Consider the following 27,915-nt stretch of genomic DNA (forward strand, 5'->3'; position numbering starts at 1 on the left):
TTCTTTTCTGAAAATACACCACGTCTGCAGTTTATTTTTTCGGATTGGTATCGGGGGTTAGGCACGGGCGTTTCACTCAGATATATATTCACGGAGGCAGTTCCTGGGCAGAGAATCTCTAGTCCTTCACCAGCCGGTAGATGTGATGCTGGGCACCATGTTCACTAGCTGACACCTCAAAAACATATGCTATGCACAGCAAGGTCTCTTGAGTGTCCCTGTTCGTCACAACCTAGACAGGCGAGAAAGGAAGGCAAGAAAGCAAGTGCTATTTTTTCTGTCTCAACTCGTAAATATTCTAACATCTTTAAATGTATCCAGTGTTAAACATAATCGACAGAATGAACAACAGGAAAGATACACAGTTTAGCAATGACACCCCCAACTGGGGCTGTCTCCAAACACCAGTAATGAGACATCTGCTTGGTACCAACGCGGGGTGGGGGACGACTTTCTCACAATGTGAGGACTGAGATGCAGTGGAAGTACAGGAGGAGAAGCGTCCTCAGCACCACAGAGAATGGAAATATCTGGCCAGTGAATAATAAGCACTCACCACGCAAGGGGGAAAAGTCTTGTCAGGACTGGGAGCAGTGAGCAGCCATGTGTCCTTGGAGCCAGCAGATGTCACTGTTCCCTTGCAGAAGGGCGAGTTAGGCTGAGAATTCCCCAGCACTGAGAGGGTGCTGAATGGAAAGATGCCAGTGAAGAGGGCTCTTAGCAGCTTGTGGAGGGCCGTAGGAGGGGACACCAGGACTTGAAGCCTAATTCACAGTTGAGATGTAAGATTGACTCCCTTATACCTCCCAATGCCCAGTTACTGGTGGATGAATGGGGGTAGGTGATGCTGAATGAGTTTAACTTACACACCAAGAAGATGTAAGCAGAAGGTGCCTGGGAGTTGCCTACTTGAATTTACACATTCTTACAGCCTCCTGCTTGTTACTTTTCTTACTACATCGACCCCTCCCCCATCCCAGCCCCTCAATAATCTCAGCTACGCTACAGAATCACTCTCCGTTGTATGCATCCTGCAGTTCCCAGCACAGCTCCCTTAGTGGCTATGTTCTACAGATACCTTTGCCCCGTTCTGTCCTGCGGGAGGAGCCAGGAGGGTCAGAGGCTAAATCCTCACACTGGCAGATGTCACAGACATGGTCACCACCCCCATGCTGAACTGCTATCGAACCTATACCTTATGAGGAGCATGGCCACCCCTGGAGACAATGCTCCAGGAGGGAAGAAGCTCATTTATTAATTCATGAATTTTTTAGCTGATTTTGTTGTGTTCTGTTTTATTTTCGTGCCTTATGGTTGAACTAACCATTGCCCTCTGTCTGGGATTCAGAGATGGGAAGTGGCCAGGCTCAAGTCTGGAAGGGGGCATCCCGCTGACCCCTTCCAAGTGCTCCAGGGAGGTAGCAGCCAAATAGACTCCCGTAGCCTCAGCGAGCCAAATTCAGAGGTGCTGCATAAGGCAGGGCATGCATTACATGATGGTACGTAGGAGACACCATCTGGAGGGACTCTAAGCTGGTGAAAAACACAGGAGGGGACTGGAAGAATTTATTGAGACTTGCTTCTGAATTTGGCCCCAGGAGCCAAAGGGCTAAAGCACCTTGTCCCAAGAGAGACCCCTCATGCCCAAGTGAAAGAAGGTGGAAAATTCTCGGACTGCACTCCAGGACCCAAGGCTGTAGGATTACCAGTGCAGGCAGGGCCGCCCAGAGGATTCAGGGGGCCTGGGGCAAAGTGGGGGAGCTGCGGCGCTTGTACTCACCCGGCGGCGGTCTGGGTCTTCGGCGGCACTTCGGTGGCGGGGGGCCCTTCAGTCGCTCCACGTCTTCGGCAGCACTAAAGGGCCCCTCGCCGCCGAAGACCCAGACCGCCACCAGAGCAGGGCTTGTGGGGCCCCTGCGGGGCCCGGGGCAAATTGCCCCACTTCCCCTCCCCCCCGCTCCCCCGGGCACCCTGAGTGCAGGGTGTAAAAGGCTTTGTTGGCCTAGGTGAGATACAGCTGTCTGTGATGGGAGGTGGGGGAGTACCTATGAATGTAAAACCCTGTGGGAAGGAAACGAGATGAGCAGGTATAACAATAGGGCAAGTTCATCTGTAGGTTTACAGGGGCACTGGGCAAGGCTGTGGAAGGAGGTGCGCTGGAAAGTGCTTGTCAGCATGAACTATGGCACACAGACCTTGTCTCTCTCCGCTGCCCCACCTCCTTCCTCTGCTCAGCCTCATCTGTAACACTTGGCATTTACTCAGCAAGCACCTTTCCTCCAAGGATCTAAAAGCTCGATACAAATGTGAAGGACTAAAGCTTCGCAAGGCCCTGTGAGGTAGAGAAATGGCACTAGCCCTGTCCTACAGATAAGGAAACTAAGTTACGAGGGGTGTGACTTGACCAAGGTCACAGGATTTCCAGGGCAAAGCCAGGAACAAAACCCAGGCCTCCAGTTTCCCAATATTGTGCATTAGTCATAGGACTGTCCTTTATAGATCTAGGGAGTGAGAATCCATGAACTCACAGTCAGGGTGGCTTTAAACCACCCTCCTAATTCTTGGCTGTGCCAGGGGCTGGAAAGGGCCCAAGTGTAATTTGGACAGCCCTGGGAGCCTAAGTTATGGCAACCTCCCAACTCACACCTTGCCTTCCAGTGCTGCATGGAAATCTCTGCAGCAACACGCCCCTTCTGTCCCGCCCTTTATGCCAGGATTTGGGATGGGTCCTGGGAAGGCAGCTTTATGGCTGTCTTCTGCAGTGCCTGAACTGGAGTAGTCTTCCCCCAGTCACATCCAGGGCTTTGAGGGCTTTTTTATGATGCGCTGGCCCTCTTAAATGGTGTAAAGGGGCCAGAGCAGGGACAATTATTTCACCCTCTGTCTATTGTTGATACAATTGTCTTCTTTATTGCAACTTCTGCCTTCACACCTGGCACAGCTTTTTGGCCTCATCAACTCTCCCTTTTCAAACCTTCTTCATCTCTCCCTTCTCTCCATTGCCCATGCCTCTCATTCTTCTCCCTGTGTTCCTGATCCTATTTATCTGAATAACTGCACTCTGCGTAGCTCTGTAAGGGGTGCCGAGGTGCAACTGACACTAAATAAAATTAACTATTGAGCTGTACGTGGAAATTTTATTTGACTCGCAGCTGGGGACTCTTGGATATGGCTTAAATATTTCAAGGCAACAATAAAAACAATTCAGTGCCCCCACCTGTAAAATAGTAAAGTTCTCCAGCACGCTGTTCATCATGTATTTCTCTGGGAGATGTTTGAGTTTATGGATGAAATTAATCATGTATTCACACAGAGGGGAGCGGTGGATGCGATAGGAATAGTGTCCATTTTCATAGTGTGCGTACTCCGTCTATAGTGTAAAAGAGAAAAGGTGCACACAGGGTCACCACTGTTTTCATTAATGTTACTGATAGTTAAAATAATAATTACCACTTGAATTTTCACATCGCTTTACTAACATTAGCTCATTCATCATTCCTTACAATCATCCACTCTGAAGTAGCTTTCCTTGAACTCTCAATTTTCTCCTGCTTTGATTATTTAAAGAAAACCAAAGGAACATATCTACTGTGGTAATAAGAACAGTTTGCACTATTATAGCACCTTCGAGCTAAGGACCTCAGGGTACTTTGCTACTATTAATGATTCAAGCTTCCCAATGCCTCTGTGAGATAGATCGGTAGCATTATTCCCATTTCACTGATGGAGAAACTGAGGCACCCAGAGGTTGTGACTTGCCTGAGATCACACATCAAGGCAATGGCATATCTGGGAATATACATCCTGAGTCCCAGTCCAATTCTCTACCTACCAAACCACACTGCCCCAGATTAGCAAGTGGGGATTAAACATTTGAGGAGCTCTTTCATTACTATCACATTTTAGCACCAGTACATATAAACTCCCCCCAAACTGAAGTGACAGGGGAGGGCATCACTTCTTAGCAACCCTCTTCATTCCCCATATGCCTTCATCTTGTTTTCCCATTAGAATCCTATCTCTCCTCCCATGTGCCAGCACCCCCATTGCAACACTAATTCAGAGGAGGAGGTGCTGCTTCTTGTCCCCTCTTTTGAGATTGCCACGAGGCTCCCAACCTCTGCTGACTCCCGAGCAGTGGGTTGGCTCCTAGCCAGAGATTTGCTCTTGATTTCAGTAGACAGGGTGAAGAGCAGCAGTTCTTGCTGCATTTTTAAAAAGGTGTAGTACCTATTCCTGTCAGAGCTTGCTGTTATATGAGGAGCAGGTTTATCTTTGTAAACATAAGGTATAGAAACTTCCTTTGTCTATATTCTATCTGTTGTTGAGAATCATCCTGCAGGCCAGCTGAACACACTGAGTAGGCTAGAGCCATGTGTTTAAAAATCCTGACTCAGGCCCCATAAAATCACAAAAGACTGGCTTAAAAATCATGACTCTATAAAAATAATAATGAATGTGGGGATCTTCCTATTTGCCTTCTCGTTTGTGAGACCCGAGAGGTCACATTTTCAAGCTTTTCTCCTCAACTATGAGGGCTGGGAACGTCATTGTTTAAAACAATGAAAGCTGAGTCTCTCTCAATCACTGGACTCCAGGAGCTGGCGCTTTAAGAAAAACACCAAATATTGCAAGACATGTGTGAGAGGGCAACACTACAGCCAGGATCAGTCTAGTGCGTGTCTGACACACTGCACTAGACTGATGCTTCCTGATTTTCAACCCTTTTCCAAGCCACCTCCCTGACAAGTGGGTACTTTCTGCCCTCAGAGGCACAGGTGGGGTTTGTGAGTACATGCAAGGGCTGAATTGCACCCCAGAGTACTCTGCACTCAGGGCTCTGCTGCCTTCTCTTCCTACCTCCACTTTCTCCACCACCTGCTTTCCGAAGGAGCACACTTTAGTGGAGCAGGTAATGATCATGTTTTCTGGGCTTTCATATTGGCTGGAAACACCATAGAAAGATCTGGATTCATCTTCAATGTTGGTGTTCAAATCAGCCTGCAGGAAAAAAAGACAAGGATAGTAGGCGATTCCCAAGTAGCTCATTAGTTTTGGGTCACCAGCATCACACACCCCACCCAAGGAAAGGGTTCTCCTCTGGCCCCAGGCTTTTGCTTTTTGGGGTCAGGGAGAGGGGAAATCAAGCTGCCAAAGCAGATCAACACGTGTGCCCAGGAAGTGGAGGAAATCCGGGCATGGGACACCTTTTCAAATTTGGGTGCCTAAAGTTAGGCATCTGAATTCTAATTTTGACACTTAAATCCCTATTTAGGGTCTTGAAATAGGTATTTGTGGGCTTAATTTAAGTGCACAAGCTATCATTAGGGCCCTCAGTTTGAAGATGTGGTGCTATACTACTACCACCAGGGGTGACACTAGCCTTATATTCTATCCTGAACAAGGAAAAGAAAAGTTTACAAATTCCTTGCAAAAAACAAAGCAACAGAAAAAGGCATTTAGTTTATTCACCTTAATGAAATAAGAGAACAGAGGGCCTCAAATTCCTCAGTGCCTGATGTGACCGGGTGCTAATTTACTATATTACCTTTCCTCCGATTCCTATGCAGTCTGTACTATCCCCTTGCAGGGTTAAGGGAAATGGGGAAGAAAATCTGCTTATGCTTCTGGGACAGTGGACTCTATGGCCATGTTGACAGTGTGACTAGAACCAGTGTACTAAGAACACAGTTCTAGCCCGGTTTTCCTGACCTCCAGCAGACATTTTTATCCAAGAACCTGGTTATGGAACCATGCTCTAGACTAGACGCTGGGAGAGCCCACTGTACAGCGCAGCTAGTGTGATTCTCAGAAAAAAACTCCATGGCCACATTGGTCAGAGAAACCTGCTAGAATCCTGTTAAGAAAACCCATAGAATCACAGAAATACAGGGCTAGAAGAGACCTCATGAGGTCAGCTACTGCATCTCCCCATGCTGAGGTAGGATTAAGATACCTAGACTGTCCCTAAGAGGCGTTTGTCTAACCTCTTCTTGGTATCAAAGGATTGGGATCCCACAGCCTCCCCAGTGCTTAACTACCTTTACAGTTGGAAAGTTTTTCCTAACATCCAACCTAAATCTCCTTTGCTGCAAACTAAGCTGATTATTTCTTGTCCTACCCTTGGCGACGGTGGACACGGAGAACAATTGATCACCATCCTCCTTACACCATGTTTAAACAGAGATAGAGCTAAGGTGGTATCACAGTGTGGACAGAGCCTTAGTACTGTAAGGGTACGTCCACACTACCCACGGCGGGTAGCGATCGATCTATCTGGGATCGATTTATCGCATCTCGTCTAGACGCGATAAATCGATCCCTGAACGTGCTCCCGTCGACTCTGGAACTCCACCAGGGCGAGAGGCGGAAGCGGAGTTGACGGGGGAGCCGCGGCCGCTGATTCCGCGCTGTGAGCACGGGAGGTAAATCGAACTAAGATACGCCGACTTCAGCTACGCTATTCTCGTAGCTGAAGTTGCATATCTTAGATCGATCCCCCACCCAGTGTAGACCAGGCCTAACAAAGTCAGCAGGTTCTTCCATGACTGTTGTGGCCAGGCCCAGATATAGGAGACTCTGCACTGGCTGTGTTACTCAGGCTAGGAGTTAGAGCTAGGTGGGCAAACTACAGCCCACGGGCCACATCTGACCTGCAAGACCGTCCTGCCCAGCCCTTGAGATCCTGCCTGGGGAGGCTTGCCCCCGGCACCTCCCCTGCTGTGCCCCCTCCCCCACAGCCTCAGCACGCGATGCCGCCAGCACTCTGGGTGGCGGGGCTGCAAGCTCCTGCCAGGCAGCACGGCGGCGTGGCTGGCTCCAGCTGGACAGCGCGGCTACCAGTCCTGCTGCTCTGAGTGGCATGGTAAGGGGGCAGGGGGGTTGGATAAGGGGAAGGGGGTCCCGGGGAACAGTCAGGGGACTGGGAGCAGGGCAGTTGGATGGGGCAGAGGTTTGGGAGTGTCAGGGGATGGGGGGGTTGGATAGGTGTGGGAGTCCAGGGGGGCCTGTCAGGTGATGGGGGTGTGGATGGGGCTTGGGGCAGTCAGGGGACAAGGAGCGGGGGGGCTGGATGGGTCAGGGGTTCTGATGGGGGCAGCCAGGGGGTGGGAAGTGGGAGGGGGCCAGGCTGTTTGGGGAGGCACAGCCTTCCCTACCCAGCCCTCCATACAGTTTTGGAACCCCAATGTGGCCCTCAGACCAAAAAGTTTGCCTACTCCTGAGTTAGAGAGCCAAGAACCTGGTCTGTCTGCATGTCTGGCAACCACAATAAAGAATCCTTGTCCTGTTCATCACAAGTCCCATCTCTTCTCTATCAGGAGAGATGCTATATGAATCTTTCTCTGAGGCCTCCTGCAGAGATGGTGGTGCCACTTTATTACCATTTCCAAGAAGTTAAAATTTTAGCTCCAGAATCGGAAGCCCGGGAGCACAAGCTGGCTGGGGCAGACAAGGACTCCGTGCTACCAAGTAGCCAGCAGGTGCTGGTCCCCACCAAATGCTGGAGCCAACGCCACAGAAGAATTTATCGCTTTGCCAATGATGACACTAACAACATTAGCAGGAAGCCATGTAGAAATGTACAGCATTTCAATCCAATCTCATTCCTCTGCTGGTTAACGTACTGCTTCAGGCACATGGACGGCAAGGAGAAGGAGGAAATGCAATCAACCCTACCATTTATTTCACCAAGTCCAATTTCCATTTCCCACTTAGCATGTCAACTCCATTGCCCCATCCCTGCTGCCTCCCTCCGCATCTGCACAGGCTGCAATGTGCTGTATGCAATGGGTACCTGGAGATTTCTGTCTTCAGGCAAACTGTTGGGCTCAGGTAAATATGTGATGCCATTGAAAGCTGAGCCAACAAGCTGGTGAAATCCAATCACCATCCATTTTCCCAGAGCACATGTCGCAAGTTCAGAGCAACTGCCCCTGTATTTCCCCTTAGTGGTCTAGCAAAGGCACCCACTCACAGGCTTCCAGCTCCCCAGCCAATGCCTTTCTGGATGGAGACTCACATCTCTCTCCCTCCTGACCAGAGTATGCCCAGGCTTCACAGCTCCCTGCCTGCACTATGTGATTCCCAGCACAGACAGGCTGCCCAAGGACGCCTCCTCGCTTTCTCCTCAGAGACGGTTAACAGGTGTAATTGCTACAGTTATAAGGTACCACAGACAGCACTTCTTAAATAAACCTACTTTATTCTTAAGGTAAAAAGCATATTAAGAAAACATATTAGAAACAATAAAAGAACCCCTACACATGCTAATAAGCTTACCAGAGTTAACCCCAACTCTAACACAGATTTTGGTAGGGGCAGTCTTTCAAAGCCCCACCCAAGGGGTTTCTTTGTGGTTACAAGTTCATCACAGCTTCAGCATAAAACAAGCGCCCAGTCTTATGGGACCTTAGTAGGCCCAGTCCTTCCACCCTACCCACAGGCAGTGGTTCTCAACCTTTTCGTTTGCAGACCCCTTTGGACATCTATTGTCAGTGTATATAGTTAAATTCTGTTCAGTCAATTTTCAGTCTAAGTCTTTCGCGGACCCCTGAGACATAGTTCCGTGGACCAAACCACTGCCCTAAGGATTGGGGCCCTCCATGGACCAGGTGTCCTGTCCATTTGCTGGATCAGGAAAAAGGCCCTGAGCCAGTTTAAAACCAGGCTATTTACCCAAACCCTTCCTCTGTCTGTCGATCCCTGGAGAATCCAGTTTGAACTAGCATATGCGCATCTTTCCAGGGAGATGGCTTCTCTGGAGATGTCACAACCTGGGTGAATTTGCCTAATCACTCCCTGCTTTACCCTCCCCATGGAAATACATGTAATTTCACAACAACACACACACCACTGCATTTTTAATACACTAGACCCTGAAGGTATTAACCCTACTTCAGTGAGATGATCTAACTGAACTCAGTAAAGCAGGGGTGACCAAACCGCAACTCTTTTACAGTTAAAGTGCGGCTCATGGAGCCCCTGCCCCGCCCCACATTCTCCACCTACCAGACTGGGGCAGGGGGAGCTCAGGGCTTCTGGCCTGCAGCAGGATGGTGGGGCTAGGGGCTTCTGCCTTACAGGGAAGGAGGCTCAGGGCTTCAGCCTCTCAGGAGGTGCCTGCTGGGGCTCGGGGCTTCCACAGGAGCGGGACTGATGCCCCAAGCCCTGGCAGACGGGACCAGCTCTCAAACATCTGAAGATTATCATATGCAGCTCAGAGGATCAGTAAGTTTGGTAACCCCTGCAATAAAGTTTATCTTAATTCCATAAGGTTTATTCAGGATATTACAGGATATTGTCCATCTGTCACAGCACATACTCAGGACCAAACGACAGATGAGTTTATGGCGAGCTTTGATGAAGTACAGTGGCTACAGGTCTGAATTCTAGCCTAGCAGCTGTAGTCTCCACCCACAATCCCAGGTGAACAAAGATCAAGTCAGTGAAAAATAATCTATATTAGTAGAACAGGAAGGTTGCATGGCTGGGCACCCAAGAGTCAAGAAATGTCGGAGTTAAGAATATGCAACCATTGCTCTGCCCCATATAAGTGTGCTTTGTAATACAGTTTTTGGCTACAGTCACAAACCATTCCTCAAATTATACAATATAATCGCATAGTTATTACCAAAACCTTCAACAGACATAGCATCTTTAAATGTTTCTTTATTCTTCTATATGTTACGTAACTCATTTCATTGTCAGAATGGTCTGTCTCATTTTGAGAGACTCCAGTGTTTTATAGGATATACTGTATATACTTGTTCATAAGCCAAATTTTTTTTTAGTAAAAAAGGGAAGCACCAGAGAAGGGGGTCAGCTTATGAATGGGTATAGCTGTGAATGAAGTAACCACCTATAATCCAGTGATATTTTATGTTTATTCAGCACTTTTCAATCCCATGAGCTTTGCACACTACAGTTGGGATTTTCAGAGGCTTTTGGCAGTTAAGCACACAACTCCCATTGAAAATCAATAGAAGTTGAGCACCTATCTATGTTAGTCACCTTTGAACCTCCAGGCCAGTGTTCCCTCCAATTTTTCCCACCCATGTGCGGAATGAATTTTGTTATGTGCATCACTTATGGAGGTGATGAGTGTCACATCACATTCATACTGGTGCACATAAAAAAATTCATGTGGCAGGGGTGGGGCCGAGGGGTTCGGAGTGTGGGTGGGGGCTCAGGGCTAGGGCAGAGGGTTGGGGTGCAGGGGTCTGAGGGCTCCGGCTGGGGGTGCGGGCTCTGGGGTGGGGCAGGAGATGAGGGGTTTGGGATGCAGAAGGGTGCTCTGGGGCTATGGTGGGGAGAGAGGACTCCCCACAGCTCTCTCTCCCCGCAGCAGCACCTGGGCTGGGGCCACAGGATAGGCACCTCTCCCCCAGCCCTGGCAGGTCCAGGCCGAGGCTAGGTTCAGGCCAGGGCAGGGGCGCCCCAGCCCAGGTCGCGGTAGAATTGGGGCCGGGGGAGGTCCAGGCCACGGCAGGTTGGAGGCCAGGCTAAGTTGGGACCGGGAGAAGGGCGCTCCTCCCCCAGCAACAGCAGGTCCCTGGGTGGGTTCCCTGAACGCCTGCACGGTGCTAAATAGGCTGCTGAGCAGCTTACAGGGAACTTAGCCCCCGGCCCATAGACCAGAACACCATGGACTTTCAGAACCCTCTGGGATTGAAGGCCACAGTGAACTAGCACATAAACTGTTGCACAATATTGTAGAAGGGACATTTTGTAGGATGACCCCAGGACAAAATCCTACTGCACCATGGGCTTTTGAATGTCCTACAGAGCTTCAGTTTTTATGGTACAGTTTGAAAACACTTTCTAAAAGAGATGCTCTAGCTCAGGGCTTCTCAAACGTCATTGCACCATGATCCATGATCCTTTTCCATGTCTAGTTGGCAGCCGGTATCAAGTGGAGTGCCCCAAGGGTCGGTGCTGGGGCCGGTTTTATTAAATATCTTCATTAACGATCTGGAGGATGGTGTGGACTGCACCCTTAGCAAGTTTGCAGATGACACTAAACTGGGAGGAGTGGTTGATACGCTGGAGGGTAGGGATAGGATACAGAGGGACCTAGACACATTAGAGGATTGGGCCAAAAGAAATATGATGAGGTTCAACAAGGACAAGTGCAGAGTCCTGCACTTAGGACGGAAGAATCCCATGCACTGCTACAGACTAGGGACCGAATGGCTGGGCAGCAGTTCTGCAGAAAAGGACCTAGGGGTTACGGTGGACGAAAAGCTGAATATGAGTCAACAGTGTGCCCTTGTTGCCAAGAAGGCTAATGGCATTTTGGGTTGTATAAGTAGGGGCATTTCCAGCAGATCGAGGGATGTGATCATTCCCCTCTACTCAGCACTGGTGAGGCCTCATTTGGAGTACTGTGTCCAGTTTTGGGCCCCACACTACAAGAAGGATGTGGATAAATTGGAGACAGTCCAGCGGAGGGCAACAAAAATGATTAGGGGGCTGGGACACCTGACTTATGAAGAGAGGCTGAGGGAACTGGGATTGTTTAGCCTGCAGAAGAGAAGAATGAGGGGGGATTTGATAGCTGCTTTCAACTACCTGAAAGGGGGTTCCAAAGAGGATGGATCTAGACTGTTCTCAGTGGTAGAAGATGACAGAACAAGGAGTAATGGTCTCAAGTTGCAGAGGGGGAGGTTTAGGTTGGATATTAGGAAAAACTTTTTCACTAGTAGGGTGGTGAAGAACTGGAATGGGTTACCTAGGGAGGTAGTGGAATCTCCTTCCTTAGAGGTTTTTAAGGTCAGGCTTGACAAAGCCCTGGCTGGGATGATTTAGTTGGGTTTGGTCCTGCTTTGAGCAGGGGGTTGGACTAGATGACCCCCTGAGGTCCCTTCCAACCCTGAGATTCTATGATTCTATGATTCATAGGCGCTGACTCTGTGGGGGCTCCGGGGCTGGAGCACCCACAGGGAAAAATTGGTGGGTGCCTCCCCGCCCTGCCCCAGCTCACCTCTGCCTCCACCCCCACCCCTGAGCGCGCCTTCCCCGCTTCTCCTCCAAGCGCTTGCCGCCGGAAAACAGCTGTTTCACGGTGTAACAAGCTGTGGGAGGGCGGGGGGAGGAGCGGGAATGCGGCGCGCTCAGCGGGGGAGGTGTGGAAGAGCTGGGGCCAGGGCAGGGATTTGGGGAAGGAATCCAATAGGAGCAGGGAGGGGCAGAGTTGGGTCAGGGACTTTGGGGAAGGGGTAAGAATGGGGGTGGAGTCAGGGCGGGACCAGGGGAACATGAGCACCCAGCGGCGCCAGGAGAAGTCGGCGCCTATGCCCCCTTCTGACAACAATAATTACTACATGACCCCAACGAGGGCGGGGGCTGAAGCCTGAGCCCACCCGAGCCCTGCCGCCCCGGGCAGGGGGGCCAAAGCCAAAGCCCAAGGGCTTCAGCCCCAGGCAGGGGGCCTGTAACTTGAGCCCCGCCACCCAAGGCTGAAGCCCTCGGGCTTCGGTTTCTGTGGCAGGAGGTGGGGCGCGGGCTTTGGTTTAGGCCCAGGGCCCCAGCAAGTCTAAGCCAGTCCTGGTGACCCCATTAAAATGGGGTTGCGACCCACTTCGGGGTTCCAACCCACAATTTGAGAACCGCTGCTCTAGCTGAAAGAGAAGATACGGGCTTGTTGCAGGATAGGCAAGATCAAGGGACTCACACTGTGTCTACCTACCACATGGTTTGAATCAGTTCCCAGGGACAGTAAAGATCCCAAGTCTGATGTGTAGAGCCCTACCGTGTCCCCTCCAGGTCCAGACTTTCCAGCTTCCCCTCCAGCCGAACTGAAAGCCTCACTGCTACACTGGGGCCTCCTCTCTCCTTGCCATTTTAGAGCAGTTTCTTCCTCTAAGGAAAAGATTAGTGCCCAACAGCCCCAGGCTCTCCTATTTCTTCCTGCTCATGTGACTCTCGGATTCCCCGCTCTGCACCAGGTGTCAGGCCTAGGACAGAGATGTTAGATTTACCCAGGCAGGGCTCTCTGATCCTCCAAGCAGGAGGAGGATTATACTAATTATTATTTAAATTGAGCTAATTAATCTTCACCACACCTCAGTGGATAGGTATTGATGTCCTCACTTTACCAATGAGGAAACAGGAATGCTAAGAGACTTCTTTAAGATCTCACGGCAAATAAGTGTCAGACCTGGGACAAGAATCTAGGTTTCTTGGCTCCTCATCCTTCATCTAACCCTAAGGCAAGACATAGTGCCTAACGGGCAAGTGAGTTACCCTCTCAGTGACTTCATTACCCTACTTGAAAAAGGTGACTAAAAATACTAGCTGCTTTGTATGTCTATACCGTATTATCACCTGTTGATCTTCAAGGGCTTTACAAAGGTGGGCAAGTTTCATTTGCCTCATTTCACCAGATGCATAATCACATATGGAGGTTTGAAGCAACTTGTTTGAGAGGCACTACTGTGCAGTGGATAAGAATGGATCTTCCATACCAGGGATCTGGGTTCTTTCAGCAGCTGTGCTGCAAACAGCCTATGAGAGTTGTGGCACATCACTCAACCTCTGCAACCCCAGGCAGAAAAAGCCTGCACAGAAAGTCAGGTCCTGTATTGTGCCCTAAGGGTGCCAGGACTCTGGCTCAGTCTGATCTCCAATGCGAGTGAGATTTACAGTTGACGGCCGTCCACTGATAGGATACTAGCTCTGGTCCCATTAGCCCCACCCAATGTGTCACTGCTAATTGCCACTGAGGAAATGGTGATCTCCAAGTCAGACGACCTCCCCTTTGGGGCTTTGAAAGCAAGGCACGGGACTGTGAATTGGACCCAGAATTTAGCTGACAGCTAATGCAGAGTGTGGAGCCCTGGTATGATGGGCTCTCATTAGTAGGGCCCTACCAAATTCACGGTCATGAAAAACATGTCACAAACTGTGAAATCAGACCTCCCCCATGAAATCTAGCTATTGTAGGGAAGGGGGAGGGGCAGGGCTGGGGGCACCTACCATGCACTGGGCTCCAGCTGCTAGTCCCAACAGAGCTGAGGAGGGACAGGACTTCCTCTTCCCAAGCGAGGGTTGCCAGGTGTCTGGTTTTCGACTGGAATGCCCAATCGAAAAGGTACCCTGGTGGCTCCATTAAAAGTTTGGTTGGCGGTGCAGCGGGGCTAAGGCAGGCTCCCTGACTGCTCTGGCTCCCGGAAGCGGCTGGCATGTCCCGCTCCTAGGCGCGGCTGTGGGGGCTTCGCGAGCTGCTCCCTCTACCCAAGCGCTGGCTCTGCAGTTCCCATTGGCTGGGAATCATGGCCAATGGGAGCTGCGGGAGTGGCGCCTGCTGGGGCGGGCAGAACGCAGAGCTGCCTGGTCATGCCTCCCTCCGCCTAAGAGCCAGACATGCCGGCCACTTTCAGGAGCTGCCTGAAGTAAGTGCTGCCCGGCCACAGCCTGCACCCTGAATCCCTTCCTGCACCCCAACACCCTGCCCCAGGTTGGAACCCCTCCCGCACCTTAACTCCTTCCCAGAGCCTGCACCTCACACCCCCTCCAACACCTCACCCCCCTGCCCCAGCCCTGAGCCCACCTGCATCAAAACTCCCTCACAGAGCCTACACCCCACACCCCCTTCCCTCACTCCGAACCACTCGGCCCCAGCCCAGAGCCCCCTCCTGCACCCCAAGCCCCTCATCCCCAGCCCCACCCCAGAGCCCACATCCCCAGCCGGAGCCCTCACTCCCTCCCACACCCAACCTCCTGCCCCAGCCTGGTGAAAGTCAGTGAGGGTGGAGGACAGAGGGAGGGCGGATGGAGTTAGCAGGGGGAGGGGCCTTGGAGACGGGTGGGGCAGGGCGCAGGGCAAGGGTATTCAGTTTTGTGTGATTAGAAAGTAGGCAACCCTATCCGCAGCACAGCTGCTCTTGGGTACCTCACCCAGCTGCAAGAAGCGCCGCGGCTGCTGCCTTCAGCACCCAGCTCTGACTATTTGAAAAATCCCATGACCATGAAATTGACCAAAATGGACCGTGAATTTGGTAGGGCCCTGCTCATTACATATTTCTCACTTAGAAGGCAGGCCTATGGAATATGCATCAGCTGCAGTTTACAGATGGTCACCATGGTAGGTTCCATGCAAAACAATAGCCTGGCTTGGAGAAGGTAAAACTTGGGCCTTGATGGCTAGATCCATATCTGAGAGGAAACGGGGAGGGTGTTGGCTAGCCAAAGATGACAGAAGGCATTTCCAGCCACTAGCGATATCTGGGAATCCAGGAGCAGAGAAGAGTTCAACAAGACTGAAAGACTCCGTGCCACTCTGACAACTGGAGGACAGCTGCCCCTGCTCTTCGACACAGCTCCCTCTGCCAACAAACAATTCCTATGCTGCTGAATGCACATGGCAAGCAAATTGGCTGGAGAAAGTGGATTTTTACAAAGTCCCTTGTTAGAAGAGAACAGCTGTTAAAAGTTTGTGCAGTCTTGTTATGAGTCCTTAGCCCATGGGAACTTAATTGGGGTTCTCAGTCCCATTCTCAGTGAAAGGTGCAAACATCATAAAAATCTTCATTACTAATTGCTGCCTTGTTTGCTATCTGCAATGGCAATTAGCGAGGCCAAGGACAGAATGGACTTAGAAACTGGATTGGCCTCTCATCCCCTCCAGGCAGTACCTGCCAGGTGCAGATTTCAGGCACACTGGCGGGCAGGGCTGCTGCTTTGTTCTGTGGGAAAGCAGAGGATTTCAGTCTCCAGTCCTCCCCTCCAGCCCCTTCTATGAGTGTTTAATTCACTTCATGAAAAGAAAGAACCAAACAATTTGATTGGTTTATAGACTTTCTTATTGCTGAGGAGAAGAGATTATTATGCTTATTTATCATCGGTTTAGGAAAAGTTTGGGCAATTCCTCAGCTGCACCTAGTTCTGAATCAGAATGCTCTGTGCGCTTTAAATTAACCCTTGAGTGGCAGCAGGTGGTTTACCTATGCAGACAGCTGCTTTGGGCAGCGCTGGACTCAGATTGCCCACACGGAACTCCCTATCTCTCACTTTCATTCCATTCCCCCACCCCCGCCCCTCATGTGGCCCCTGGACTCATATGCCACCCCCTGTAAGTTTTACACTGTGAGTGCTCCATTCCAATGGCGTGTGAAGCCATAAGAACCCTCCCCCCCCCGTGCTATTAATAAACATGCGTGTAGCAGGAGGTTCAGGGGGCGAGCCAAGTAACAGGTGCGAGAGATAACGTTACATTGGAAAAGAGCAGGGCTGCCACTGCCCATGTGTTGGGAGGCTAATGTCTCATATTCATTGTCATGTGCTGGAATGCGCTCAGAGCATGGAGAAATGTCACGGAGCCACTCTTCACAAGCTGTCGATCCAAGACCAAGGATCAGTTCATTGTCCCTCGGGCTCCAAAGGCTGAATTCATCAAAGGGGTGTGTGAGCTGGGAGTGCTCAAGTTTTAAACAAATTGTACGTTTGACATCTGAAAGCTAAAAAACTAATGAATGAATATGGGCACAGATCTCTCTCACTAGAGCCAGCCGTTGCTGATAATGGCCAAAATTCCCAAACTTGGGTGTTTAACTTAGGCATTGAATCCTTGTAAGCTCGTTGGGGCAGGGACTGTTGTTTTCTTCTCTGTTTGGACAGCACCTAGCACAACAGGGCCCTGGTCTATCACCGGGGCTTCTGGATGCTACAGCAACAGAATTACATGAATAAATAAGAATTTAATAAATCAGTAGCTTGACTTTGAGAGGCATTGACCATATGCAACTGCCATTTAAATTAACAGGCGCTCAGAACCTCTGAAAACCAATCCACTCAGACATGTATCTAAATATGGATTTAAGGGTCTAATTTTAGGCATGCAAGTTTGAAAATTTTGGTCAGTATCTTGTTTTTATAGAACACTTTTCATCCAAAAGGACTTTACCAACTGTATAATGCAGGTATTGCTTTATCCACCACTGAAAAACTGCCTCCTCTGGGGAGGAATACAGTAGCTTCTTAGCAGTGCACAGCAACTAAGACAAGAAATGAAGTTGCATTGTTCATGCAGTTGAAAACACAGGGGTACATAGCAGAACTGGTTGAAAATTTTCCATTGAATCTGTTTTTCAGAAGAAAAAAAATTGGTTTTGACTAAATTATTTTTTTTATAAGAGGTATCTGGATTCTGCAGAACATTTTGACTTTTTGTCAAAAAAAAAACCCATCCAAAACCAAAAAGTTTTCAGTTTTCTGCCCAAACCTGGACAATTTTGGCCACCTCTCACTCTACTTAAAAAGTTATTTGGAACCGCTGCCATAGGCCCTCATGGAAGTTGTAGTTCTGCTCCCTCATGCCCTGCTTCTCTGCTATGGGGTAGGGTTTCCCAGTCAAACTACATCTCCTGTGATGTACTGTGGTTGCTCAACAAAAGAAAAGACCCTAAGGCACCATGGGAGATGTAGTTTGACCAGAGAGCCTGGCACATAGAGCAGAAAGAGGGCATGAGGTACCTGAACTACAACTGCCATGAAGCACTGTGACAGAATTTTCAAATGAATGTTGTTGGCTGAAAATTCTGTTTTCAATTTTTCACTAGAGAGTCTACCCTCTTCCCTCACCATCAATTTCCCAACTAGCTCTAATATTCAGCCACGGAGAATGTAATGATCAGGGGCTTGTCTACACCGTGGGGTAATGCGCTCTATAGAGGTGTGATTTCTAAAGCACACCAGCGTGCTGTGCTTTAATTGGTCTGTGTCGATCCTGCTGGTGCACACTAAAGGTTCCCCAGTGTGCTTTAACACAGCACTGTTTCAAACAGTGCTACGTTAAAGTGCACCAGCAAGGTCTACAAGGACAAAATAATGCATAACATGTTAGTGCACTTTAGAAATTACACTCCCATACATGCATTACCCCGCACCAAGCTGAAATTTTACAAGGTTAACACCAGCACTCTTGTGAAAATGCCATTGATTCTTAAATGATCACAAGTGCTCAAGACCTCTGTTTTACATATGATCCATAAGACAGCTTCTCCAGCAGCCCCGTACCCTGTAGTGTCACGCTGAGACACTGGTTCAAAACTGACATCCAGTAAATCATAAATACTGCTGTTTGCAGATCCTAGAGTGTAAGTATTCCTTGGAGGTTTCCAAGTCAATTACTGACACTGCCCAACCTTGCTTAGCTTATGATAAGCAGAGACAGAATTGCAGCCCAATGTTTATGCCTGAAGGCCATTAATGTGCCTGCTTTTAGGTGCACAGGAAGGCCACCACCACAACTCACAACCAGACATATAAGCTCCCTCTGTGATTCAACAAAACACAGTGCCCCCATGGTATCAAAAAGGAACCAGGAAACCAAAGTGCTGTATGGTATCACTGACTGCACGCTCTCCGATGCATTCCAAATTCCGCAACATGCCAAATCATTCAAGACCAGGATTTGGAATGCCCCAGATGCCAGGACATGTCAGTCCATGCCCTGCAATTAGGAGATGCCTCACCCATGCCCAGCACAGAGACGACACATAGTCCGCTTGGGTGAAATTCCCCCCTGTGCAGACAGCCTTCATGCCACTGAAATCCTTCAAAATAGGGCTTAATTCAGACTTCAGTGGCATCTACTCCTTTTTTTTTTTTTTTTACCCCAGATGGGTAAACAAACAAGAAAGTCAAAACACAACAAAGGTGTTCACAAACAAGCCATTCACCCTCCTTGCTGAACTCCCTGCTGTCTCTGCTGAGCCTGCCAATCAAGTGGTCAGTTAGTGACAATTAACATGAGAGTTTGAGAGAAGGATGAGCATCCACTAGGAACGGGACTAAGACCATCAGCTCATTTCTCACAGTCCTGCTACTGATCCAGCATTGAGTTGCAAGTGGTAATGTTAAAGGGAAAGGCTCCATATCTCATTACAGATTTCCCAGTCCATCCAGCCCTGCCACTGCCCCAAGCTGCTATTATTTGTAATCTCATAATACCTACAGTAACATCCGTCTCCAAATTATTTCCTCTGTGCCCTGCAGCACACACAAGACGCAATGGCACAGTGCTACAGCTTTTGCAAAATCTGAGCTTGCCCATAAAAAATTCGATCCAGGCAACCGAGTGGGTAGAATTTTGCCAGGCTGATTCAACCTTAAGTTTTCTGCCAATTTACCAGAACCTCTCGATCAGTTTTCAAGAACACATTTTCTGAATAATGCACTTTCATTGGTGCATGTTTCCTATCTTGTGGTCGGCCTTGTGCCTAGCGTAAATATGGTGTAAATCACTTGTCCATAGATAATACAAACCCACAGAAATAGCAAGATAGGGCAGGAAGGGGGAAATAGAGTGAACGCTGGAAAGTTATTGAATATTTAGATTCAGGGAACAGATAGCTTCAAGGTTGCAGAGGAGAAGGATTTCCCTTACACATCAATCATTAAACCACTGGTCTGAACTGCTAAACAAACTCCCAAGAGTTTAGTCACTTACAACTTTGCAGAAGGCAACACCAAATATTTGCCTTGCTCCAGCCAGAATGTCATAATAAGGCCTTTTGCTCTTCAGGGGGAGTCCCAGATGCCAGCAGGGGCTGAATTAGCTACACACTCAACACCAAGTATCTGGTACTTCCCACAAAATAGCAAAAGGAGCAGGAACGGCTGGGCTGCCCGGGAGCTTCCTTCTCTTACCCAGAACTTGACAAGGAAGAAGGCATTGGGTGGCCCCTTTTCAAAGAGCTCCTTCAGGCCCCCTTTCTTCTCAGGGAACTTGTCATAGATCTGCCGGATGTCCACCGCCTCGAGGTAGGGGTCACTGTAGCTGGGGCTTGACTGGCCAATGTGAACAAACAGGTGCTTGTTATACTGCAGGGAGACAGGTGTGAGACATTAGGGTGACACAGGATGGGTCTCGGTTCAGACTGATCACCCAGTGCTCTTCACAGCAGAAAAGATGGGAACAGAATGTACTGGCTGGGACCATCTAACCATAGAGCTCAAGGGAGCTTTTGGACAAAGGCAAACCAGGGAGCCCATTTGGGTCCTAGGACCCAAAAAGCATTTACCTCACAACAGGCATGAACAGTACATGGGAGGGAGGCCTCTTAGGAAAACACTGCAGGAAGTGCAGTCTGGCCCCTAGCCTGCTGAAATGGCTCTGCAGGGATTCTTCCACTATCTCATGATCACCAGGGCGTAGTTTGCTCCGGCCATATCCTCCGACCCTGGCACATGCCCAGAATGCCCACTACACTAAGAGGGGAGACCAGAAGTCGATGGCGTAGAAGTGGCTACACTGACTTCATGTTATTCTGTCTCTTGGGCCTTAGGACATTTTAATGGAGAAGAATCTGTTTTTACCAGATCCTAAACTGCCCAAGCTTGGCTTCTAAATTTGTCCCTGCCAATGCAGAGCAATTCAGTGGACTGGGCACTTCAGTACATAGTTAAATAACTAGACACATACTGAGGAGCACACCCAGTGTAAATTAAAGCTATCCAGAGACAAAAAATACATGGAAAGTGGGAGCGAGGTTTGTATCTTACCGTGTCTTGGTCTTGTTGTTGTTCCAAGAATGCAGAGAATTCTAACATCCAAAGTTTGGAGCTGGCAACCCTTCGCCCCTGCCAAGGAGGAGCCGATGGGGAAGGTGAGAGGCCAGCAGGAGACTCAAACCCTAAACACAAGGGGATTATAAAATGAAATGAAAAAGAGCCAAGTCAGCAACAACTGTCATTTTCAGCATCTAATGTCACAGCCTAGTGAGAATCTTTTTTGGACTTCAACCCTCATATACTGTAAAACACTTGTCACAGACCCATCACTCTGTCCCTCCCCGATCAGCTTCTCAACTGTTCTTCCCTGAGGAAGTAGCCCAGGATATGCTGCTAAGTAATGGATCGATCTAACTGCCACTGAAGGCAAAAGAAAGATTCCCACTGACTTCAGTGGGAGCTGGACTGGGCCTTAAATGAATAGCAAGACAATCTGCTTGGATATCTCCGAGGAGTCACCACAGATGAGGAAATGCTGAGATTGGGAAGGAAAAACCACCTTCTGCTCTACTAGAACAAGGTATTTGAGGAGAGTCACACTGGAAATACAACCCCTTTACTGTGGTGAAAACAGAGCAATCTTGTGGCTGGAGCATGGTGCTGGGACCTCGTGACTTCTAATTCTGCCTCTGCCATTGACCTATTACATAATCTTGAGCAAGCCATTTAGCCTTGCTCTGCTTCAACTAATGGGAACTTGGCATCTAAATCCCCTAGGCAGCTTTCAGAATCTCAGTCTATGTTTCTAATAACTCTGCCTGTGTGCAGAGAGAGCAGCCATTTTTGTTTTGGAGTTGCTGCAGCCTGTTGTAAGAGGACACACACACACTGTGCTCTCTCAGAAAATTTACTGTTCTTCTTCCATGTTTGTGGCTTCCCTTAATTTGAAACGGAGTCATTCAGACTGAAAGTAAATATTGCTCTTTGTGGGGATCAGAGAAATTAAAACACACAGGATCAGGTATGGGGAGGTTAGATTAAGTGAGTGGAGCTGGATGGGATATGCATTGGTTGGCTGGATCAGGTAAACCTGTAGGGTGCATAGAACAAGTCTGGCACTAGATGTGGATTGTTCTCATTCTTGTGGTTTCTCAGGTCCTTCAGGAATATTCAAATTTCCAATTTCCCCTGCAGTGGCAGGAAGCATGGAAGTCTCCTTTATAGTTATGACTAAAGCACTATGATTTTCTTACATGGCAATATGAGGTGTATGTGCTGTGCAAGAAATTGTGTTTCCCTACCTACCTGGTAACGGGAGTGGAGGTTGAACAGCATAGGTTTGTTGAGAAAAAGGTTTCACGCTGTAGGAATATACACGAGAGTTAGTTAAAGAAAAATCAAAGCATTTTGTTCAGTTCTCTGGGCAAATTAGGTGAAGGACTTGGGGGGAGGGATAGCTCAGTGGTTTGAGCATTGGCCTGCTAAACCCAGGGTTGTGAGTTCAGTCCTTGAGGGGGCCATTTGGGGATTGGTCCTGCTTTGAGCAGGGGGTTGGACTAGATGATCTCTTAAGGTCCCTTCCAACCCTAATTATCTATGACTTTCCTGGGGGGTGGAAGGTGAGGCAAGGAGGGCCCAGAAAGGGGACCCTAATAGTCACTATACAAAAGGGGCCTCTAAGAGCATAACTTCAGTGGAGCACCCAATGCACAAAAAGGGACCCAAACAGCACACAACATTCTTAGCTACACATCCAATAGCACAGACCCACTCAGGGGCCTCCTTCAAGCTCACTTCAAAGATTGGCAGTATGGAGATTGCAGGGCTTCTGACTTGATTCCCTATATGGCCTGCCCACCTAGACACTAGTGCCCATGTATTTATACAGCCTTTTGTCGAGAGATGGACTTAAGTGTGGGCAACGTCAGGAAATGGCAACTCTCTGTGTTGGGCTCTGCGAGCTCCTTCCCTGGTGATGGGCCATGTGGGGACAGCTTTTCAGAAGTGCTCAACACCCTCAACTGGGATTGGATTCACTCCCAGCTAGGCCAGATTTTCAGACGTGTTCAGCACCTGCCAGCGCCCCCTGTTCTCAGTGGGAGATGGTGAGTGCTAAGATCTGGAAAATCTGGCCCTCAGTCAAGATCCCTGAGGGATCCCTCCCCAGTTCACTTGCAAACTAGAAGCCTAATTCAGAGGCCACATGTAAGGAGATATATGCTAGATAGCTTTAGGGTCCCTAGGACCTACTCAGACCCACTTACTGATGTGCAAAGGCATCTAAACGGGTGTGACTTACATGCTGAGAAGCCAAGTTGAAGGAGGAGAGGTGGCCTATTTTCACCTACACTGTTCTTACAACTTCCTGTTACTGCCTTTTTTGCTACACTAAATCCCTCCAATTCCCATAGACACAGTGGGGCAAATTCCAAGATGAATTGTAAAAGGGTGAGAGGGTGAATTAAGGCCCCCACTCAGTTTGCTTTGAAGCCAGCTTTTCTGTTGTCTTTGACAGGCATTGGATCAGACCCTAAGTGAACCTAACGGCAGTTTGAGTGAGTGTAATGAACATTTTGGAGGGGTCAGAAGAAGGGGCAAGATTCACCAGTTTAAGACTCTCTCTGAACTCACTTAGACTCATCTTAGAATCTATCCCTAGGCCTTTTGCCTCAATTCCATGCCTGCTTCCATCGATAGCTTGGGGGGTGTCTGCCTTTCTGAGAAACAGCAGCAGATGGCCGTATGGTTTCTTAACCTCGAGCTAACTGAAGGTATTTCCCAGCTCAGGGGAACTTCCAGCACAGCACGGGAAGCAGCCATGCGTATGCTTAGATGTGGGAGTACTCACTCGTGAGAGGATCCAGCTTGGCCTGGCAAAGCTCCTTGCCAAAACTGCAAAACCAAAGTACAGACACAGTCACCATCCTGAGGCTAAAGAAAACCAGACCGTATTCCTGTCAGAGGGCACATAACAAGACTGTGAGCAGGGCTAAGTGAGCCTGTATTCCCCTGCAGGGGCACTGATGGGCCTTGGAAGGGCTAAGCCAGATGTGGTAAGTAATTAAGGATGTTTCCAGAGGTAGACACTGGGTAAGAGTGGCTCCATTTTTGGGTGTCCAACTTCAGGGACCCCAAAGTCCATAGCCACTTTGGAAAACTTGGCTGCATGCGATTAACCCAGCATGTTACACTGAGATGAGCTGGGAGGCACTGTAGGGCAGGCTAACACCAGGAAATAGACCTTTCTTCAGAGATGGAGCAGGAAAAGCTTTATTTTGTGCTGCACAAGGCATTCTGCATTGGTTATGTGCATCTAGAAAGCAGGCTGGGGGAAGCCTTGCAAAACAGTGCCTGTTCCAAGTTTCCTTGCTCCATGGCTCAAAAAACCTGGGTACACCCATCAGTTAAACTTCAAAACCTGGGCTACTGGCCCCATCCCAAACTCTGACTCTCCTGACCTGTCACAGGGTGGAGAAGAGGGGAGGGAAAGATTGTGAGACAAAGAGAGGCAGCCTGGGTGCTGACATGTGGTGCAGTAACAATGGCCAAGTGGGGACAGGGGGGTGACAGCAACTGGAGGGTGAGGGAGGAACACAACTAGGCCTAGCATTTTGTTCAGCGTGCAGAGTCCAGACTTCATGTCTCCTCCTTATTTATCAGGTTAATTCCTGATCTTTACATGACTGCATTACAACGGGCAGTACCAAAAAAAGAAAAGAAAAAAAAAGAGCAATCTGAACTTCTCAATGTGGAGGGATTCCCATTACTGTAAGCAGCAGCTGTGGCATTCAGGTGACTGATTTAATGCTGGCTGCATTATGTGTCTGACCCTCCATCACCCTCTTAGCACAGCCCCTGAACCATACAGTCCCAGAGCCCTGGACAGAAGGAGCATCCCGCCCGTCAGGGTCTCAGTGGGATTCATCCTGCAGGGCACAGAGAATCTTAAAGTTCCATGGCCTGGTTCAAAGGGCTCTGTGGTCAATGGAAGTCTTTCCCATTGACATCAGTGGGCTTTGGAGCAGGCCTCATCTCTTTAGGCTTCTATATGAGGTCACCTGTCACCATGGTATCCAAGCACTCGTGACTGTACGTGCCCAAGAGGGGGCTGGGGAAGGATGGCAAGAATGGATTTGCTCAATACAAAAGAACCATGTGCCAAAAAAGACAGCACAGACATCCTACATCATCACTGGTGATTAACATCACAAACGCTCCTCTCATCTACATTGGTTTTAGTGCGTCTCCACTGAGTTCACTGGAGTTACTCCTGATTTACACCAGCTTGAGAGGTGAATCAGGCCCTAAATGTTACAGTTACATGGCAAATTTGCCCTTCATGTTAATGAGGTGCACTTTGAATTTGTCCCTTGTGGTCTGTTACTGGGGTGTGTTTCTATCACAGTTCCTAACTCTTATCTCTAGCTGACTCTCCTGCCCCATTTCCATTGAGACACTTCACTCACCCCAGACACAGCAGGGTAGGCTGGTCGCGGGAGGCCAGGCAATACCATTTTACTGTGGAAGGCAGTTGCAGAGATGATCTGGGCAGATGACATTGTAGCCATACTCTGCATGGCTTTATCTTTAGCTGCCTGATCCTAGGGGGGAGAGGAAGGAAAAAAAAGACATGGTGATTATAATAAAAAATATATGGCCTGATGTCGTGCTGGGCACCCAGGACTCCCATGAACTTCAATCAGGGAAATGCGTGCTCAGCATCTCTGAAAAATCAGGCCAGTAAAGCCATTCGACAGGACCACAAGTGACTTTCTAATGCACAGAGCTCACCATAGTTAAGACTGGTACTTAACTTCCATTATAAAATCTGGTGATCGCTTGCTCAGAACTTTCCCAACATTTCTCCCTTTGCTCTGAAGCTTTTCACACTCAGTCTCAGCTCTATGGCTGTGAGGTTTTGTTACTGGAAGTGTGAGTCAGATCCCGCCAGCCATTTCTGAATTACTGGCAAGGAGCTGGGATGGGACAGATACTTTTCCATTAATAAAAATCTAGACTCTGAGGGCTTGGCTACACTTACAAATTTGCAGCGCTGCAGCAGGGTGTGAAAACACACCCTCTGCAGCGCTGCAAATTGCGGCGCTACAAAGCGCCAGTGTAGTCAGAGCCCCAGCGCTGGGAGCCGCGCTCCCAGCGCTGTCCGTTATTCCCCACAGGGATGTGGAGTACGGACAGCGCTGGGAGAGTTTTCTCCCAGCGCTGGTGCTTTGACTACACTTAGCGCTTCAAAGCGCTGCCGCGGCAGCGCTGCCGCGGCAGCGCTTTGAAGTGTAAGTGTAGCCAAAGCCTGACTCGGGTAACACAAAAACAGCTCCTCACCACAAAACAATCCCCTCCACCCCGGCACTTGGGCTGGTCTAAGTGAGGATCGGTCGCTTTGGTACGATCCATTTTTTCAGGGGGAAAATAAGTTGTAAGCAACCAGAAAACCACTCCCAGGTATGTACAGCAGGAAAGCCCTGCTTGCCTTTTCTGGGATGGCAACACTTGTGGTGGTGTGTAGAGTACAGACACTGTATGCTCAGCTAGCACGGCTATAAGCAGCAGCACAGACGGTGAGGCACAGTTTAGACGAGCAGAGGAGAGTGCCCCACATGGCTGAACCCTAGGGTATATACCCTGCACAACCAAGCAGTGCCTCCCTGGTCTACACTGCCTCTCCCCTGCCAGAGCTTTTCACTATGGCATGTAGCTACACATACCCTACATGCCACCACAAGTGCAGACAAGGCCTTAGTTGTGCTATGGAGTTGGGCATTTATGCTTGTGGGTAATGACACTATGCAGTCACTAGGAGGTTTAATATGTGGAGAAGGGACCTCAAGGCTCCTCCTAAAAGCAGTACTCTTCTTCCCAGCTAGGGAGCATTGGCAGCAGGCAGGGCCACTATCCTCCCACCCTCCGTTCGCCGCTTCTACATCCAGTCCCTACCTTTCAAACTCTCTTCTGTCTGTGACATCATAATTGTGACAGTGATGTCATAGGTGGGATGATGATTTTAATAAGCAACTGGAACAGGCGACCTCTTACAAGTGAAGAAAAGAGGCACTCCTTCCTCAGCAGCTCTGCTCTTGTGTATATTCAGAGTCAGAGCAGCTGGCTTTAACACCTAAAATAAATTCTCTCCCTAGGGTCTCCATCCCTTTTCCCAATCTCCTCTTCCCTCAAAACTCCCTGAATGCTACTAATTAAAAAAAATCAGAGGAAGTAAAAAAAACCCTGAAAATAAATGAGCCTCTACAGAGGAAATGGTCTCCAGCTATAGTGTTTTCCATGGAGCCTCAGCAGAACCAGCTGATATCTCTGTGTTGTTATCACTCAGTATGTGGAAGGGAAATATTTTTAACTGCTGAGAAAGCCTAGAAACGTTCAAAAGCCAGGGGAAGCTTCTGCAGAGTCCTATTTAAATAAAGCTTTAGGAAAATATTTTAAAAGATGACCTGCTAAATTTTAAAAAAAGGTTTATGTCCATTTTTGCTTCTTGATGATGTAAAAAGACTTTCCCAATTGCCGCTAAGGCTTTTTTTCCTGTTTGTTTTTTACATTTGAAATTCAACTGTAATCTACTCTGCTTTATGTGGAAGATATAAAGAAAAGACAGCGAACTTGCAGAATAATAACACACGATCATTTAAGAAGTGAAATGTGGGCAACTGAGAGCAGAAGGGATTTTCAATCAGACCATTGAAAACCCTTTTTCCCACCTGTTTGAATTTTATTAATTCAAATGCCTGACAAGAGTTGGGAGCAAACTTGTCTTTGTTAAAGATTCAGCACTGATCCCTTCCCCTTCAGCTAAGGGATGAGAAAGCTCTGAATCAATTTCTCTAGACTTCCAGCAAAAATAGGAAAGAGCAGACTTGATATTCCTCATATTGCTAAAGCAAGAACAAAAATGTCCTCTACCAGCCCCAAGCCCTTCTTATACTTTGTAAGGAAAGAAATAAGGACACAACCCCCTCCCCACTCCCTTTTTTCTTTGAAGATCATTTTTCAGTCTGGCTTTAGTGCAGGTGACAGATATTTTAGCCAATTAGGACATAGAAAATTGCTGTCTCCTGGGGAAGTAATTTCCTCAAGCTTTATCCCATCTTTTTTGTTAAATTCATCTTGAACGTGGTGCAAAAGCCTGTTACAGGCACAGTGGACAGCTGCAGAATACACTCTTGTTTGTGCTGTGGAAATAGCACTACACTAATTGCCAAATAAATCAGAACGTGGCAGATCTGATCTCCAGGGTATAAACACAAAATGTGTATTTGATATGGAAGGGGAACCAGCAGCAGGAGAGTACATAGCTGCCAGCAGGAACTTGGGAGAAGGGCAGTAACCTCTCTGATTGTATCTATTCCCTCTACAAAGATGAGCGGGGGAAATGAAGTAAGTAAGTAAGTTGAATGAGCATGGCAGACTTGCCTCTGCAGGTCAGAAAGGAACTGA

The 27,915-nt window shown here is 48.7% G+C and overlaps 1 protein-coding gene across 3 annotated transcripts; it reads right to left on the minus strand.

Annotated features, from left to right (window-relative positions):
- Positions 1–27,910, minus strand: TEAD4 (TEA domain transcription factor 4). 3 transcript variants are annotated; one of them, XM_044997391.1, is made up of 9 exons: positions 27,892–27,910; positions 24,921–25,055; positions 23,303–23,346; positions 21,760–21,815; positions 20,506–20,636; positions 19,651–19,824; positions 4,861–5,001; positions 3,218–3,370; positions 1–232 (listed from the first exon to the last, which is right to left on the minus strand). In XM_044997391.1, the coding sequence occupies exons 2-9, from the start codon at positions 25,029–25,031 to the stop codon at positions 119–121; spliced, it is 924 nt and encodes a 307-aa protein (XP_044853326.1). In that variant the 5' UTR covers positions 25,032–25,055; positions 27,892–27,910; the 3' UTR covers positions 1–118. The 3 variants fall into 3 exon arrangements, with proteins under 3 accessions (XP_044853326.1, XP_044853318.1, XP_044853335.1); XM_044997383.1 differs by lacking the exon at positions 27,892–27,910 and adding an exon at positions 26,407–26,426; XM_044997400.1 differs by lacking the exon at positions 27,892–27,910 and adding an exon at positions 26,295–26,313.
- Positions 27,911–27,915: the final 5 nt, after the last annotated feature.

The sequence above is a fragment of the Mauremys mutica genome, chromosome 1 (assembly GCF_020497125.1).
Source record: "Mauremys mutica isolate MM-2020 ecotype Southern chromosome 1, ASM2049712v1, whole genome shotgun sequence".
NCBI classification, from domain to species: domain Eukaryota; kingdom Metazoa; phylum Chordata; order Testudines; family Geoemydidae; genus Mauremys; species Mauremys mutica.